A 13,483-nucleotide genomic window follows, 5' to 3' on the forward strand; every position below is an offset into this window, starting at 1 on the left:
AACTAAGCCCCATTGTACAGGTGAAGAAACAAAGGCACAGAGCAGTTCAGTGATCTTCCTAAGGTCATGTGCAAGCCAGTGGCAGAGCCTGAACTCAAATTCAGTTCACTTGACTCCCACACCAACTCCCCTCCAGGAGGTACTATTTCTATTAGACTATACTGCTGTTGATTGGTAATCAGAAATCAAATTAATGAAGCATTCCTTTGCCCTCTGCAAACGACAAAAGGTTGGTTATCTACAATGCCCAACCTCATGTCAGTATCTCTGACACACAGCACTGTCTCCATTTTACAGACAGGAAAATTGAGCACAGAGGATTAAGTAATTGGTCCAAGGCCACGGAGCAGAAAAGCAGTAGAGTGAAGAACGGAGTCTAACTTAGTGTTCAGTTACAAAGGAGCAGGACAAGTACAAGCATTCCACAATTTCGGCGACTTACGTCTAAATAAAAACAAAAATGATGCACTTGACCTTTTTTTTCTTTCAAAAGCCCGTTTTTGTTCACTGTCTCCCACACAAATACATAAATCTACCGCTCCCGTGGAAAGGCTCTGGTTCTGTAACTTCTCAATGACCCTGCACCTCTCAAGATATTTTTCCCACGGAACGATTTGCAGTTGTTGATCAACTCGTAAATGCCAACAAGCTCACCGGAGTGCCAGGAGCCTGGGCCTGCACCGACGTCGGCTGTTGCGGAGCTGGCTGTGGGGTGGGCACAGACTGAGCTGGAACCGGGGTCTGAGGCTGAGGGGTGACTTGGGCCTGAGCGGCCGCCTGCACCGTGGGTGTGCTTTGGGTCTGGGTGGCATTGGGTACCGAGCCCGGTGTTGGCGTAGGAGTTTGTCCCGAAGAAGACACCGGAGTCGAGGGCTGGGTAGGCGCTGCGGGCTGAGGGGGCGTCATTCCAGGCGGGGTCTGGTGCTGGATAGGTGGTATGCCCGGCGTGGTGGAGATGGGAGGTGGCGTCTGATGCAGAGGAGACTGAGTCACTGGGGGGCAAGGCAGTTGAGCGCTCTGAGGCCCCAGCATATTCAGTGAGTTAGGAAGAGCAGCACTGGGAACCTGTCCTTGCTAGAAAAGTACAAAACAAAATCCCCCACGGGACTTGTAAAATCACTCTCGAAATCCTTGGAAAGCACAGCAACTCTTTCAGAGACTGTCATGCAAGCTGCACTACGAAACAAAACGCTCCCGCCGCTGACGGACGGGTACTAATGGAATTATATCCTTTAGATAGCAATCAATAGATTTGTTCCAAAATTCTCTGCGGGCTCTTACACTCTGCCACGTCAGAGACATATTTGAGGAAACAATGGAGCCAAATCTCCGGGCCTGGCAGCCAAGTTTAACGTGTGAAATATACAAGCACAATTAAGTCTTGGAGTCAAAAGCAGCGATGCCTGTGGTTCCTTGGCTGGGTCTGCATCTTCCGTGGCCAGGGCTGATGAAGTCTTTTTTTTTGGAGGGGGGGGCGGGGGAAGAGTCCGGAGCGTGAAAGATGGGGGACTCTTGTGGTTTCCTATACCCTATCTAATAAATTTTAACAGAACTACATTGTAACCGAATCTCCAGACACTTTAATCATTCACATGTGCCTAGAGACATTTTCCTCCATAAAACCTTTCTGCTCACTGATGAGAAAAATGACTCGGCTTAATCTCTGCATGTAAAATGATGTTTAGAAGACAATTTCAGCACTGAATATCAAAAGTACAATATACAATGAATGACAGAACTTCAGAATTACATCAATTCCATTCGTTTTAAAGACAAATGTGGGCTGAATCGAGTTAGCATCTAATTTATCCATTCACATTTGCAGGTGTAATCTTCTTGGTAGACAGCTGCTTTTCAAGATGTGCAAAATTTAGACTATGGATCCAAAGAGTGTGGTTAAAGTTTGACAAGGGTCCTTAAGTCAGGAGGGTGTGCGTTCACACAAGCACACACACACACACACAAAACAAATCACAACACATCAACATCTTATTGTATAAGTACAGATATTCATTCTTGGTTGGAAAAATAATAGGCAACGGAAAAAAACTGGGGTCCTGAACCCAGTCGGGGCTTAAAAGGCTCAGAGTCAGAAGGGGGCAAGTGGGGAGAAGAGTTGGAAGATGACGAGGGGGAAGAAGGGAAGATGCAGGAAGGGGAAAGGAGGGAAAAAATGAGGAAGTAAAGAGAGAGGAAGGGTGAAGGAAAGGGAAAGCAGTGGGGGAAAGGAAAAGGGAGAGAGAGCAGGAAAGAGGGTACTCACCATGTTGCTGCTGCCACTAGCCAAGTCGCACCTGTCCCCAAGTGGGATAGCTTCACTGAGAGCTGCTACCACTTGAGTAATGGCCACAGACTGGTGGCCCAGGAATGGCATGGCCCCTCAACAAATGGCCTCACGGGGTTTAATAGAGCTGCAGCAGTTATTACCCTGTCTGGGACTGAACATTCATCAGAAGACAAAAATGTGGAGCTATCATCATGCTTCTAGGGGCAGGAAAAGGTGTTCTGGGGCTAGGGCTTGGAGTTTTCCTTACAGGGAAGGAGTTCAACTAAAGCACCAGGATGATCCCAGGGGTAAAAAAGCAAGACGATGGCTTGTTCGGAGATGGCTCAGAGGGTCAAGTACCCGAAGAAAGCCGAAGATAAAGAAGAGTTCTTGGATTCCAGAGGAGGGGACCAAACCGAAGCAACATCCCCTGGTGGACATGGCAAAATAAGGCCCCATGATCATGGCGACAGGATTTAAGCAATCTATCAAGTGTGAAATGGGACATGGAAGAAATCTACTTTAAAAAAAATGGGGGGGGGGGGGAGATGTGTTAATTAGCTACTATGCGTCAAACACTTGTTCTAACAGCCAGGGTACGAACAGGTTAATTAGGTTGGATAGAGTCCCCATCCCACATAGGGTTCACAGTCTAAGTATAGACTTAAAAAAAAAGATATTTGTTAAGTGTTTACTATATGCCAGGCACTGTTCTAAGCAGTGGGGTAGATACGAGGTAATCATGTTGGACATAGTCCACAAATGGTCAGGTTTTTAAAAAAACAAAAAAACAAAAATAGGAGTCAAGAGCAGATACGTGAAATCTGACGGGACACAAGAACTACTCTAAAAGACTGTCACTTCAAATGAAGCCATGAAAACCATCCAGCAGAACAAGAACTTCTCTAGTCATCAATAAAGAAGTCATATGGTCCTGTACATGCTACAAGAGCACCTCTGAAGAATAAAAAATAGCTTCTGCCTCATCAGAGGCAAGGAAAGAATGCTGAAGAGATGGTATTACCACTTAAAGAGTCTCCAACATGCAACCCTCTACTACTGAAGAAGCCCAACAAACCATGGAATATCTTTCTGGAAAAGGCAGGAGACTTGCCTCAACAATTGTGGAAATCCCTACGGCAGTCCAAGCTCGAAAAATGACAGCACACCTGGACCCAATGGCATCTATAAATCTGGGGGAAACATTCTGCTTAATAACTTATCGTATAGGGCACTGAGGAAAGGCCACAGGATCTCAAAAATACTTCCATTAACTCCATCTTTAAGAGGAAGAGGCAAAATCAGAGAGAGGCAGCTGTTGGCCACTTCTGGACAAAGCATGGGATTCGGAGTTGGGAGACCTGGGTTTCTAAGTGCGGGTTCTAATTCCAGCTCTGCCACTGGCCCGCTGTGTGATCTTGAGCCAAGTCCCTTAACCTCCCTGGGCCTCAATTCCTTCAACTGTAAGATGAGGATGAGATACTAAGTTCCCCTCACTTTGTGAGCCCGGAGTGGGAAGGGGACTACGTACAATCTGATTATTCAGCACTTACTACACGGAGCTTGGACACACAGCAAGCACTTCGTAAATATCATTATCACTGTTGTCAGTTAATACTACTACTACTAACTACTCCTCACTGATAGATAATTACAGTCCTTCTGGACTGGATGCTGAAGACTGTTGTTGATCGCACGCTCCTGAAATCACAATGTGGCTTCGGAGCAGAGAGACAGAGGGATGATCTTTGCAGCCCGTCACATACATGAGAAGTGTAGGGAACATGCTAAGACTTCCATACAGCTTTTTATAGGTCTCACAGACTCGATGAAAACATCTGACATCACAAGGGGATTAGGATAGTAGAAATTGCTTGACTTCCTCAAGGGGCTCATAGAGATTTTGAGCCTGTTTCAGGACACATGGCTGAGAAGCAGAGCTGGGGATGGGCTGCTTCATGCATTCCCCATCACCAATTGGGTAATGATGGGAAGATGAGTATGGGGCAGGGAATGTGTCCACCAATTCTGTTACAACTGTACTCTCCCAAGTGCTTAGTAAGTATGATGCTCTGCACTTAGTAAGTCCTCAATAAATACAAATGATTGATGGGGGGCTCAGTTCTGTTCAATGAATATTCTATGCAGTCATGCTGGAGGACACGGCAAGAGACAGGAACACTGGCATTAGGACATGTTTCGGCTTAGACCGAAAGGTTTTTCGACACGCTACGAGTATCAACCAACGTTCGAGAGAATGTCATTCAAGACTTGCTCTACACAGATGACCGCGCTGGGAAAAAGTCGAGAAGACCTGCAAATAATTGTAAACCGCTCTGCCAAACCACTGAGGCGCTATGGGCTGTCATAAGTCTGTCAAAAAAAAGACGTATCTGATTGCACCAAGGAAATCCTACATGCAACCAAAGATCGACATTGGGAACATAAGGTGAGCACTGTCATAGGACTCTGTTGGCTGAGAAGCACCTAGACCAAAGACAGGAGGACATGATGATAAACCAAGAAGTAGAATATGGAATCAACAAGGCCAGCACGTCGTTAGAGTGACGAGGCAATGTGGTATTTTGCTCCGAACCAATACAGAGCGGTAGTGCTGTCTAACCTTGTCAATGGTTGTGAAATCTGGCCATTTCGCAGACGTCTATCTAATTCCTTGGCAGTTCCATCAGCGTCGCTCATGAGGCATACTCAACATTAAATGGCAAGGCCGGATTGCCAACTGAAAAAATCCTGGAACAGAGTTGGTCTTCTAGCATTAAAAGAGTGACTCTCAACTCTACGCAGCTCTGCTAGACCATTATGTGAGGGGTCTGGCCACAGGATATCCAAACAGCTGCCTAGCAGTGAGTTGAAATTGGGCAAGCAAAAACAAGAGCGGCAGGGGAAACATTTTAAGGGCACAGTAAAACAAAGCTGCAGACAATACATCTCAGCTGAAAACTGGGAGTTGAGGCCAACTGACCAGATGGCACCCTGCAACTGAAAAGGAGTGGCCCTTTTTGAGCAGAAGCTTTGACAGACTCATCCCACAGAGAGGCCCGAGTACAGAGTGCAAGGCTCTGCTAGTGCCAGTCGTGACTGCACATGGGGAGTGGTGGTCTGGTGCATGAAGAAGGTGGTTGGGGCTTTGGGGGCCAAACATTTGCCTTTATAAGCACCTGCACACCAATGGAGGAATGCCATCCGTGACTTTTTTTTTTTTTTAGTATAAAGGAGAGATTTGTTTGTGGTCCCATTAGGGTAGAAGAAAGGCAATCTCCCTTTACCCTAAGTAAATGACTAGCCAGTCCCGGAGAATTGTCCTGCTTCAGGGAAAACAGAACTTAACAGTCTCAGTCTGCCATAGCGCTTGTTTTCACTTCAAAATTTTTAGGTAAAATGCTATCAGGGAATTAGGGAACGTTTTCTCGACAGCATGAGCCTGTTTGGACTCAGCAGGAGACCAGAGAAACAGCTTGTGCGCGGGCACCACTGTGCATGCAACTGGCGTCAGCAACCGTGAGTGTTACATCGTGAGTTTTCCTCAACGTGGGATTCTACAAGAACATGGGTGTTACCTATTTGGGATGGGTGAGCAGAAATTCAGCTCTTAAGGCAATTCTTCCACAACAGTGCACTTCCCAACCGAGGTCCTCCCAGGGAAGAGAAGTGGTTCTGCTTGGGAATGATAAACTTTTGAAGCTCGTGGAGGACCAGGCGCTAAGACCTTCCAGCCTCCAGGGAGGGAGATATTCTGTCTGAGGGGGAAGGTTTAACCTATGAAAAGGCAAAAGCCCCCTGCCTTGGTAGTTTTTACCAGGGTCCAGAGGGCTCCATGAATAGTCGGTGATCCCCCACATACCATTGTTCTTGAGGTCACATTGGGATCTAACTGGTTTGGAGCTGGGCTAGTTGTGGAATGGCAGACAGTGCTTTGCCCCCCGTTGCATTTGAGCCAGGGGGGCAGGCAGACCTGCCATCTCCTGATATGATAGGAAGAACTGAGTCAAATCAGCTCTTCAAATCCACAGACACCCCTTTCAACAAAACACGTTAATGGGAGAATTCTGGAATTTAAAGTGACCCGTGTGCTTCTTTTCGGAACAGTGGAAGGCCATCTTAATGACACCCTGTCCGTTTCTACACAATGAAAATTTGCCAAAACTCGGTGGAAGAGAAAGAATATTGGAAATGAATGAAAACATCCTCTTAATTCTACTTTAATTGAAATATTTTAAAAAGGAATGAAGAGATCATTTTGACTAGTGTCTCTAATAACCCAGGTGCCCTTCGTTTAAGAATTTTCCAGAAGAGAAAATATGGGGAACAGCAAGCAAGTAGTGAGTGCTCATGAGAGATATGAAAAAGCACACCCAAACAAAACAACAATGGTGAGGTATGGATTAAATGGTGCCTGCACCTTCCCCTTTTTCCTAATCTGTCAATCCGACATTCTCCAGGCTCAATGCTAGCCCCAGCCTTCCCCAGACGTTGGTGCATTCTTAGCCTCCTCCCAATTTCAAGGTTCAAACCACTTAGAGACAAAAATCGGCGTGAACTATAGAGGGGTTTTCCATAATTCAGAAGGAATGACAAAACTCTGCATTAAAGACCCACCAAGAGCAGGGCAAAATGGTTACAAGTCAGGCAAAAAAACTATAGACACATGAATGTATTTTAGAAAAGTAATCTCTGTGAAAGAAGCGAGACTGAAGGAAATTAGAAGGAGCGAACTAGACATTTTTAGACAACTCAAATTTTATAACTGGATTCTACCTGTGACACTCCTGCCTGGGCTGTTGACTGACCAATGCCTACACTGTTCACATTCATAGCACCACTGGCTGCTGGGAACTGATTCTGAGGCAGGAACTGGTTCTGAGTAGGAGCCTGACCCATCATGTTATTGGAATGAGCTCCCATCATGTTCTGTGGTTGAGGCATTCGGGAAGGAGACATTGCCATCTACAAATAAACAAATAATGAATGAATGAAATTGAAAAATCCAAACTGAAATTCTGAAACGAAATCATGTAACTGGAAAGGAAAAAGTTCAGGCTGCTTAACTACGGGTGGAGTAAACCATGCAAATCAATGAGCTTTTTGTAGACAGGAAGGGGAAAATGGTTACTGTTCAACAGGTAAATGTTCTCACTCTGCTCCCTGAATGGATACAAGTTAGCAACGGCCTGTGATGTAGAGCTCTCTAAAACCCTTCCCATTCCGTGACACGTAAAATAATAATAATGATAATTATGGTATTTGTTAAGCGCTTACTATGTGCCAAGCGCTGTTCTAAACGCCGGGGTAGATACAAGGTAATCAGGTTGTCCCACGTGAGGCTCACAGTCTCATTTTACAGATGAGGTAACTGAGGCACAGAGACGTTAAGTGGCTTGCCCAAGGTCACACGGCAGATAAGTGGCAGTGCCGGGATTAGAACCCATATCCTCTGACTCACAAGCCCGAGCTCTTTCCACTGAGCCGCTTCGTTGCTAGAGAGCACTCATGGAAATTAATGCATTATAAGCCAGCAATTCCCGATTATCCCTTCCTTCTCCTTACTATTACGCATGTGAAACCATCCCGCTCCTGCCCTTCATGGCCCAACAAGACGTATAGGTCACATGGATTTGTCATACACATGGAAATAAAATGAGCCAGTTAAAAAAATCTTGCTGTGATAATGAAGATGAAAGAGCTGGTTTTAAGGAAATTTAGGTCCTCCCCCGGGTCCCCTCCCTCCCCTCCTCAAATTACGTCAGAAAATGTCCCATTCCAGAGCCCTGCCTGGGCCCAGGCTATTCCAAAGGCTTAGGCCTGATCCTCCCCTGTCTGGCTTTGTCAGGCCCTCTGTCAGCAGCTTTCTGGACACATACTGCACACACGTAGTGATGTAATCTTATATACGTGGTTTAGTTAAACTAGCATGTAGATTACTGGAAATTACAGTCTACCGAGTGAGCAGATTAGAGCATATATGCGAGGCTACGTCTTCGTGACTGCCAGAGGAAAGTATACGGAACTTCCTCTATCACTTTCCAGTGTGACTGGGAATGCCAAACGCACCAGGCTTGGGAAAGACCCCGGGATTTTAGCCAGTGCAGGACTCCACCACTCAACTGTGGTTTCCATTCTCTGGACTTTTTCTTGACGAGAACTTAGATTTGGGGGATGAAATTAACCAAATCTGTTGTGGGGGGGTGGGGGGGGAAGGGCGGGTAGGAGGGAGAAAGAAACATGAAGACAGAAGAAGCGCAGTACAAACCGCTGAAACAGAAGCCATGTTGTTCATCTGGACCGGGTGGTTCATTGGAGAAGCTGCCCGGGGTCCCATGGGTGCTTGTGGCATCTGTACATTCCCTATGGACAGTGGGTTAAAATGATTGATTCCTGAAAAATGCACCCAAAATAACTCGTTAGGAAAACCTCCAACACTAAAATTAAAACACACACACACACACGCACTCTGTATAAATTCAATGAGGCATACAGAGAAAATTGCAATAACTTAGTTCAAACAGTAGGGAATGGTGAAAGAAAGCCCGCTAAAACAAACTTCCATTTCCAGAAAAAATACAATATGGTTCTGAGATGTTCCAACTCTTCTAGCATAAATCTAAGTTTAACCAAACTTTGTTAAATCTCTTGATAATTTTTGCCTCTCCAAAGCCTGTGGTAACAAGTACTGGATCTTTACCAGCCACTTTCTTCCACCTCGAGCCTGAACTCGGCTCTGGCTTTGGGGACGTGATGAAAAGTCTCTGTTCAACTTGCCCACCTCCCATCAGGACGCTGCAAATTTCAATACTACCCACTTTCAGTCTTCAAACATTCCAGACTGAAGACTCTTTTCAGTCTCTTGGTCTCTCCTTGGCCAAAAAGTCGTCTCTTAAATAATTCTTTATTGATATTAATGTCTGTCTCCCTCTTTAGACTGCAAGACTGTTACAGGTAAGGAATGTGTCTGCTAATTCAGTTGTACTGTATTCTTCCCAAGCATTTAGTACAGTGCTCTGCACATAGTAAGTGTTCAATAAATACCAATGATTGATTATGACTGTGGAAAAGACCGCCGCAGAAACCCCCTATTTTCCATGTGAGTTTCACACACTTTTTTTTGTAGGCAAAAAAAATATGTTCGTGGGTTATTTTTTGAGACCTCTGAAAATTTATCAAACTGAAAACCCCCTGCATCCACATAATCAGAACACTACCACAAACTTTGAGAAAATCAATCAATCAATTTACTGAGCGCTTATTGTGCGCAGAGCACTGTACTAAGCGCTTGGGAAGTACAAGTTGGCAACATATAGAGAAAATATGAAATGCATCCATTTAAATTGTTTTAAACATTAGCGAAAAGCTCCTTTGTGGGCAGGGATTGTGTCTACAAATGCTATGGTACAGCCCTCCAAAACACTTGATACTTTGCTACAGTGCTCTACTCCCAGTCGGCACTCTGCAAATCTCACTGATTTGACTGAGTGATCGGTTGGTGTGCAGATAATATCCTGTTTCATTGGGCTAACCCACCTCCCCTTCAAAAACTAAGTTTGCCCATTTGGCTGAGTTTCTGATCATACTATGGCTTGGTTGCACTCCACTGCCTAGCTGAGATTAATTTCTAGTTTGCTCCACTCCCTGTGGCAGCTGAGATTAGCCGTACTTCTATCTGCCCTTCTTCCCGTACCTCCCTCACTCGGGCTTGGGGCAATTCCGCCATCCTATCCACTCTGCTCTACAATCCCTAGCTTGTCAAATCTGCTCTTGGCTCTGTCCCTAGACTTCTGCCTCCCTAGGCTTTTAAATTTGACTGAAAAGAATGTAAAGTTACGGCACACCTCCTCTGTGTGGCACAAAACTATGAGTTATTCTGTTAATATGAGCTATAATATCCGTCTCAGTAATAAGATGTTTGTTATGCCACCCCCACCCCCAACTCTGCTAGCAAGAAGAAGAGGGGGAGAGTATATTAACAGAGCACGTCGCGTCTGACTTAAATCCAGAGTACAGAACAAAAAGGGCTCAGCAGATGGATGGCCTAAAAGACTGAGAAAGGTGGCTCTGAGACTCTGGGGAGGCAAAGGAGAACCCCCAAGGAACAGGAAGGTGAGGAAGGGAATCCCTACAGCTATCTAAGAAGCCATGAAGGCTAAGAAAGGGGCTTACAAGAGTACAGAAAGAGTAAAAACTAGCAAGAAACAAGCTGAAGAGAAGTAATAAAGTCTGAATCCTTGTAAATTTTAATTTTTATTAAACTAGCTAAAACCTGCAGAGAAACCTATATAATGTTAGCTACTGACTAGGTTCAAGAGAAGAAAAAAGGCTTTCCTCACTCAACAAACAACCCTAAAAGTTTCCCATATGATAAGAGAGAAGCTAGTAAACTGAAGCTTGAGCTAGGAATGTTACAGTAAGGGCAAGCTACAAGTTAATGGCTTCTGTAACTCTCCTCCATGAAGTTTGGGATATAACCTGGGTGTTGGGCTGGGGAGAAAATCCCAACATTACTGCCTAATCCCAGAATAACAGGGGATTACAGAGTCCTATTTATAACCTTGGGGTTGTTGCATGTTTTTCATCAATCGTATTTATTGAGCGCTTACTATGTGCAGAGCACTGATTTTTCTGATGAAGGCTAAAAAAGAGACAACATTAGCATAGAGAACGAGGCTGTAGGGGACAGTGGTCAATCCTGGGTCTCCCCAGAGTTAGAATACTGGAAAAGCTGGGTCCCTCCTCTAGTGTATCTAAATCCACCCTACTGCTGAAAGCAGTATACCTGGAGTTTACTGCAAAAGATCACTGATTTGAAAAGATTGAGTCTGTTACTAGGGAAAGGGAAACACATACATGGACCTTCCTGGCTAAAATAAATTAGGACTGTTTACCACAACTTGAGTTTTTTGAAGATGTATAGCGCCGCACTTGTGTTTCCTCAGTCCGTCAATCTGTCAACGGTATTCACTGAGCACTTACTGGGCACAGAGCACTGTACTAAGCACTTGGGAGAATACAATAAAATAGAGTCTTTGAGATAACCTATCAAAACTGCTCACTCATCTGCAGGACCAAAGGAAGTGGAGTGGACTGCATAGTTCCTCCCTCCTTGTAGGAGAACAGGCTATTCTCAGCCAGCTCTTTTCGGAGTGGCCCATCCCAGGAAGGTGAGATCTCCCTGGGAACGCTTATCCTGAAGTTTTAGAGAGAACCCATATACAGAATCTGCTCTCCTCTGGGTCCAAAGTGGGCTCTTTCTGGGACTAGGGATCATGTTAGAAAGTGGGAAGCGTGATTTCTAAACTGATAGGGAAACCGAACTCCATGGTGGGAAGGGCGCTTGAAGGATCAACTGATCGTATCTTGAAGTTTCTAGTGAATAAGGGAGGGCCGGGCAGGTAAATCCCCAGCATCTGGCGCTTGCTGTTCCATCAAAATGAAATGATCGGTGACAAAATGGAGCCCGCAACTGCAACCATGTATGTGCTCCAAGGGGAATTTGGTCAGTTAGATGAATATGATATTAGGAGCCCAAGAATTAGGGGGCCTTCAAATTGAAGAGGTCATGAAATTTACGGTCTGGGGTTAGCTGGCTTTAACACATTTAAGAAGTACCATAACTAAGTTCACATATTCTGCTTTAGGGGGCAACATGAAGAAGAAGGACTAAGGCCATTTTCCATTATTAGCTACAAGGCACCTCATCTACAGCAGAAAGGCTGGACTCCCCTCGGTGCTTACGGGGGGTTTAGCAAGCAGAATTTTTAAATTCTGAATATGCATTTCAAACAGCATCCTAGGGAAATGATGCTGAAAGTCCAGGAATTCAACGAGATGTTTGGCCAGAGGTGAGAGGAGACAATCAGCCAATCCTAACTCCTCTTGAGCAGGAAAGTGATGTGTACGGATGCTCAGAGTTCTTGCTGACTCTGGCTAGGCTGCCGTTCTTTGTCCCTGTCTCTCTGGCTCCTGCTCTCCCCCCTGCATTGATTGTTGCTAGAACTCAGCACCCTGCAAGATGGTAGTTTGGATGACCTAGGCGTTTGCCAGCACCTGCTGAATCCACAATGCCAGGCCCATGCCCTTCTCCACAGCACCTGTATATATGTATATATGGTTGTACATATTTATTACTCTATTTATTTATTCATTTATTTATTTTACTTGTACATTTCTATCCTACTTATTTTATTTTGTTGGTATGTTTGGTTCTGTTCTCTGTCTCCCCCTTTTAGACTGTGAGCCCACTGTTGGGTAGGGACTGTCTCTATGTGATGCCAATTTGTACTTCCCAAGCGCTTAGTACAGTGCTCTGCACATAGTAAGTGCTCAATAAATACGATTGACTGATTGATTGATTGATTCTCCAGAGCTTGTTTTGAAAAGGAAAACGAAAGGCCAAGGTAACTGCAGATGACTTTGTCATTTTCTTTGGCCTGGAGAACTTCACTGATGCCTTAATCCAAATCTAGACTTGTCATTAAGGTTAATAACGTCTATTCCTGGTTGGGATAGGCCGGACACATTCAATGACCTCATCCAGGCACCAAATGTCCCCACTAATCGCCCTAGGCACAACGATAGGGCTTATTATATCTTTAACTGCTCAGAGTTGGAATTTGCTGGCTGCAGCTGAGTTTCAATAACGTCATGCCTTTAGGATTCCCCCTCAGGTGGGAGGAACAGAGGTCGTGGTTGGTATAACATCTTTTGTGCTACATAATAATAATAATGGCATTTATTAAGCGCTTACTATGTGCAGAGCACTGTTCTAAGCGCTGGATGAACTTGTATGTAGACCCCAGTTTTAGCAGGTCTCGCCATAGAATTCAAAATGTTAAAGACTCTTTGGCCCCTTGTTTCAATGTGTTTTTGAGATAGAACTGAGAAGGTGGGATGATGGCTTGAAGCTCAATTTGCTGAAAATAATAGTTATGCTATTTATTCAGAATAATAACAATAATTGTGGTACGTATTAAGCACTTACTATGTACCAAGGACTAAACTAGGCACTGGGGTTGCTATTATTACGGTAACGGTTAAGAGCTTATTGTGTTTCAAGCACTGATCTAAGCACTGGAGTAGATAACAAGTAAATCAGGCCAGACAGAGTCCCTGTCTCACACGGGGATACCTGCCTAAATACAAGGGGCTCACAGTCTGCTATGCTATGATACTGTCAGATTGGACACAGTCCCTGTCCCACATGGGACT

The 13,483-nt window shown here is 44.9% G+C and overlaps 1 protein-coding gene across 3 annotated transcripts in view; it reads right to left on the bottom strand.

Annotated features, from left to right (window-relative positions):
- Positions 1 to 13,483, bottom strand: part of LOC119942542 (CREB binding protein) — a 211,747-nt gene that overhangs the window by 59,038 nt on the left and 139,226 nt on the right. The window contains exons 12-14 of one of the 3 annotated variants that reach the window (XM_038763376.1): positions 8,535 to 8,629; positions 7,043 to 7,231; positions 655 to 1,074 (exon numbers count right to left, since the gene is read on the bottom strand). In XM_038763376.1, the coding sequence (XP_038619304.1) occupies positions 655 to 1,074; positions 7,043 to 7,231; positions 8,535 to 8,629 (704 nt within the window). Of the gene's footprint in view, positions 1 to 654; positions 1,075 to 7,042; positions 7,232 to 8,534; positions 8,660 to 13,483 lie in introns of all 3 variants that reach the window. The other 2 variants (XM_038763375.1, XM_038763377.1) reach the window with 2 other exon arrangements.

This window comes from Tachyglossus aculeatus, chromosome 21, assembly GCF_015852505.1.
Source record: "Tachyglossus aculeatus isolate mTacAcu1 chromosome 21, mTacAcu1.pri, whole genome shotgun sequence".
NCBI classification, from domain to species: Eukaryota; Metazoa; Chordata; class Mammalia; order Monotremata; family Tachyglossidae; genus Tachyglossus; species Tachyglossus aculeatus.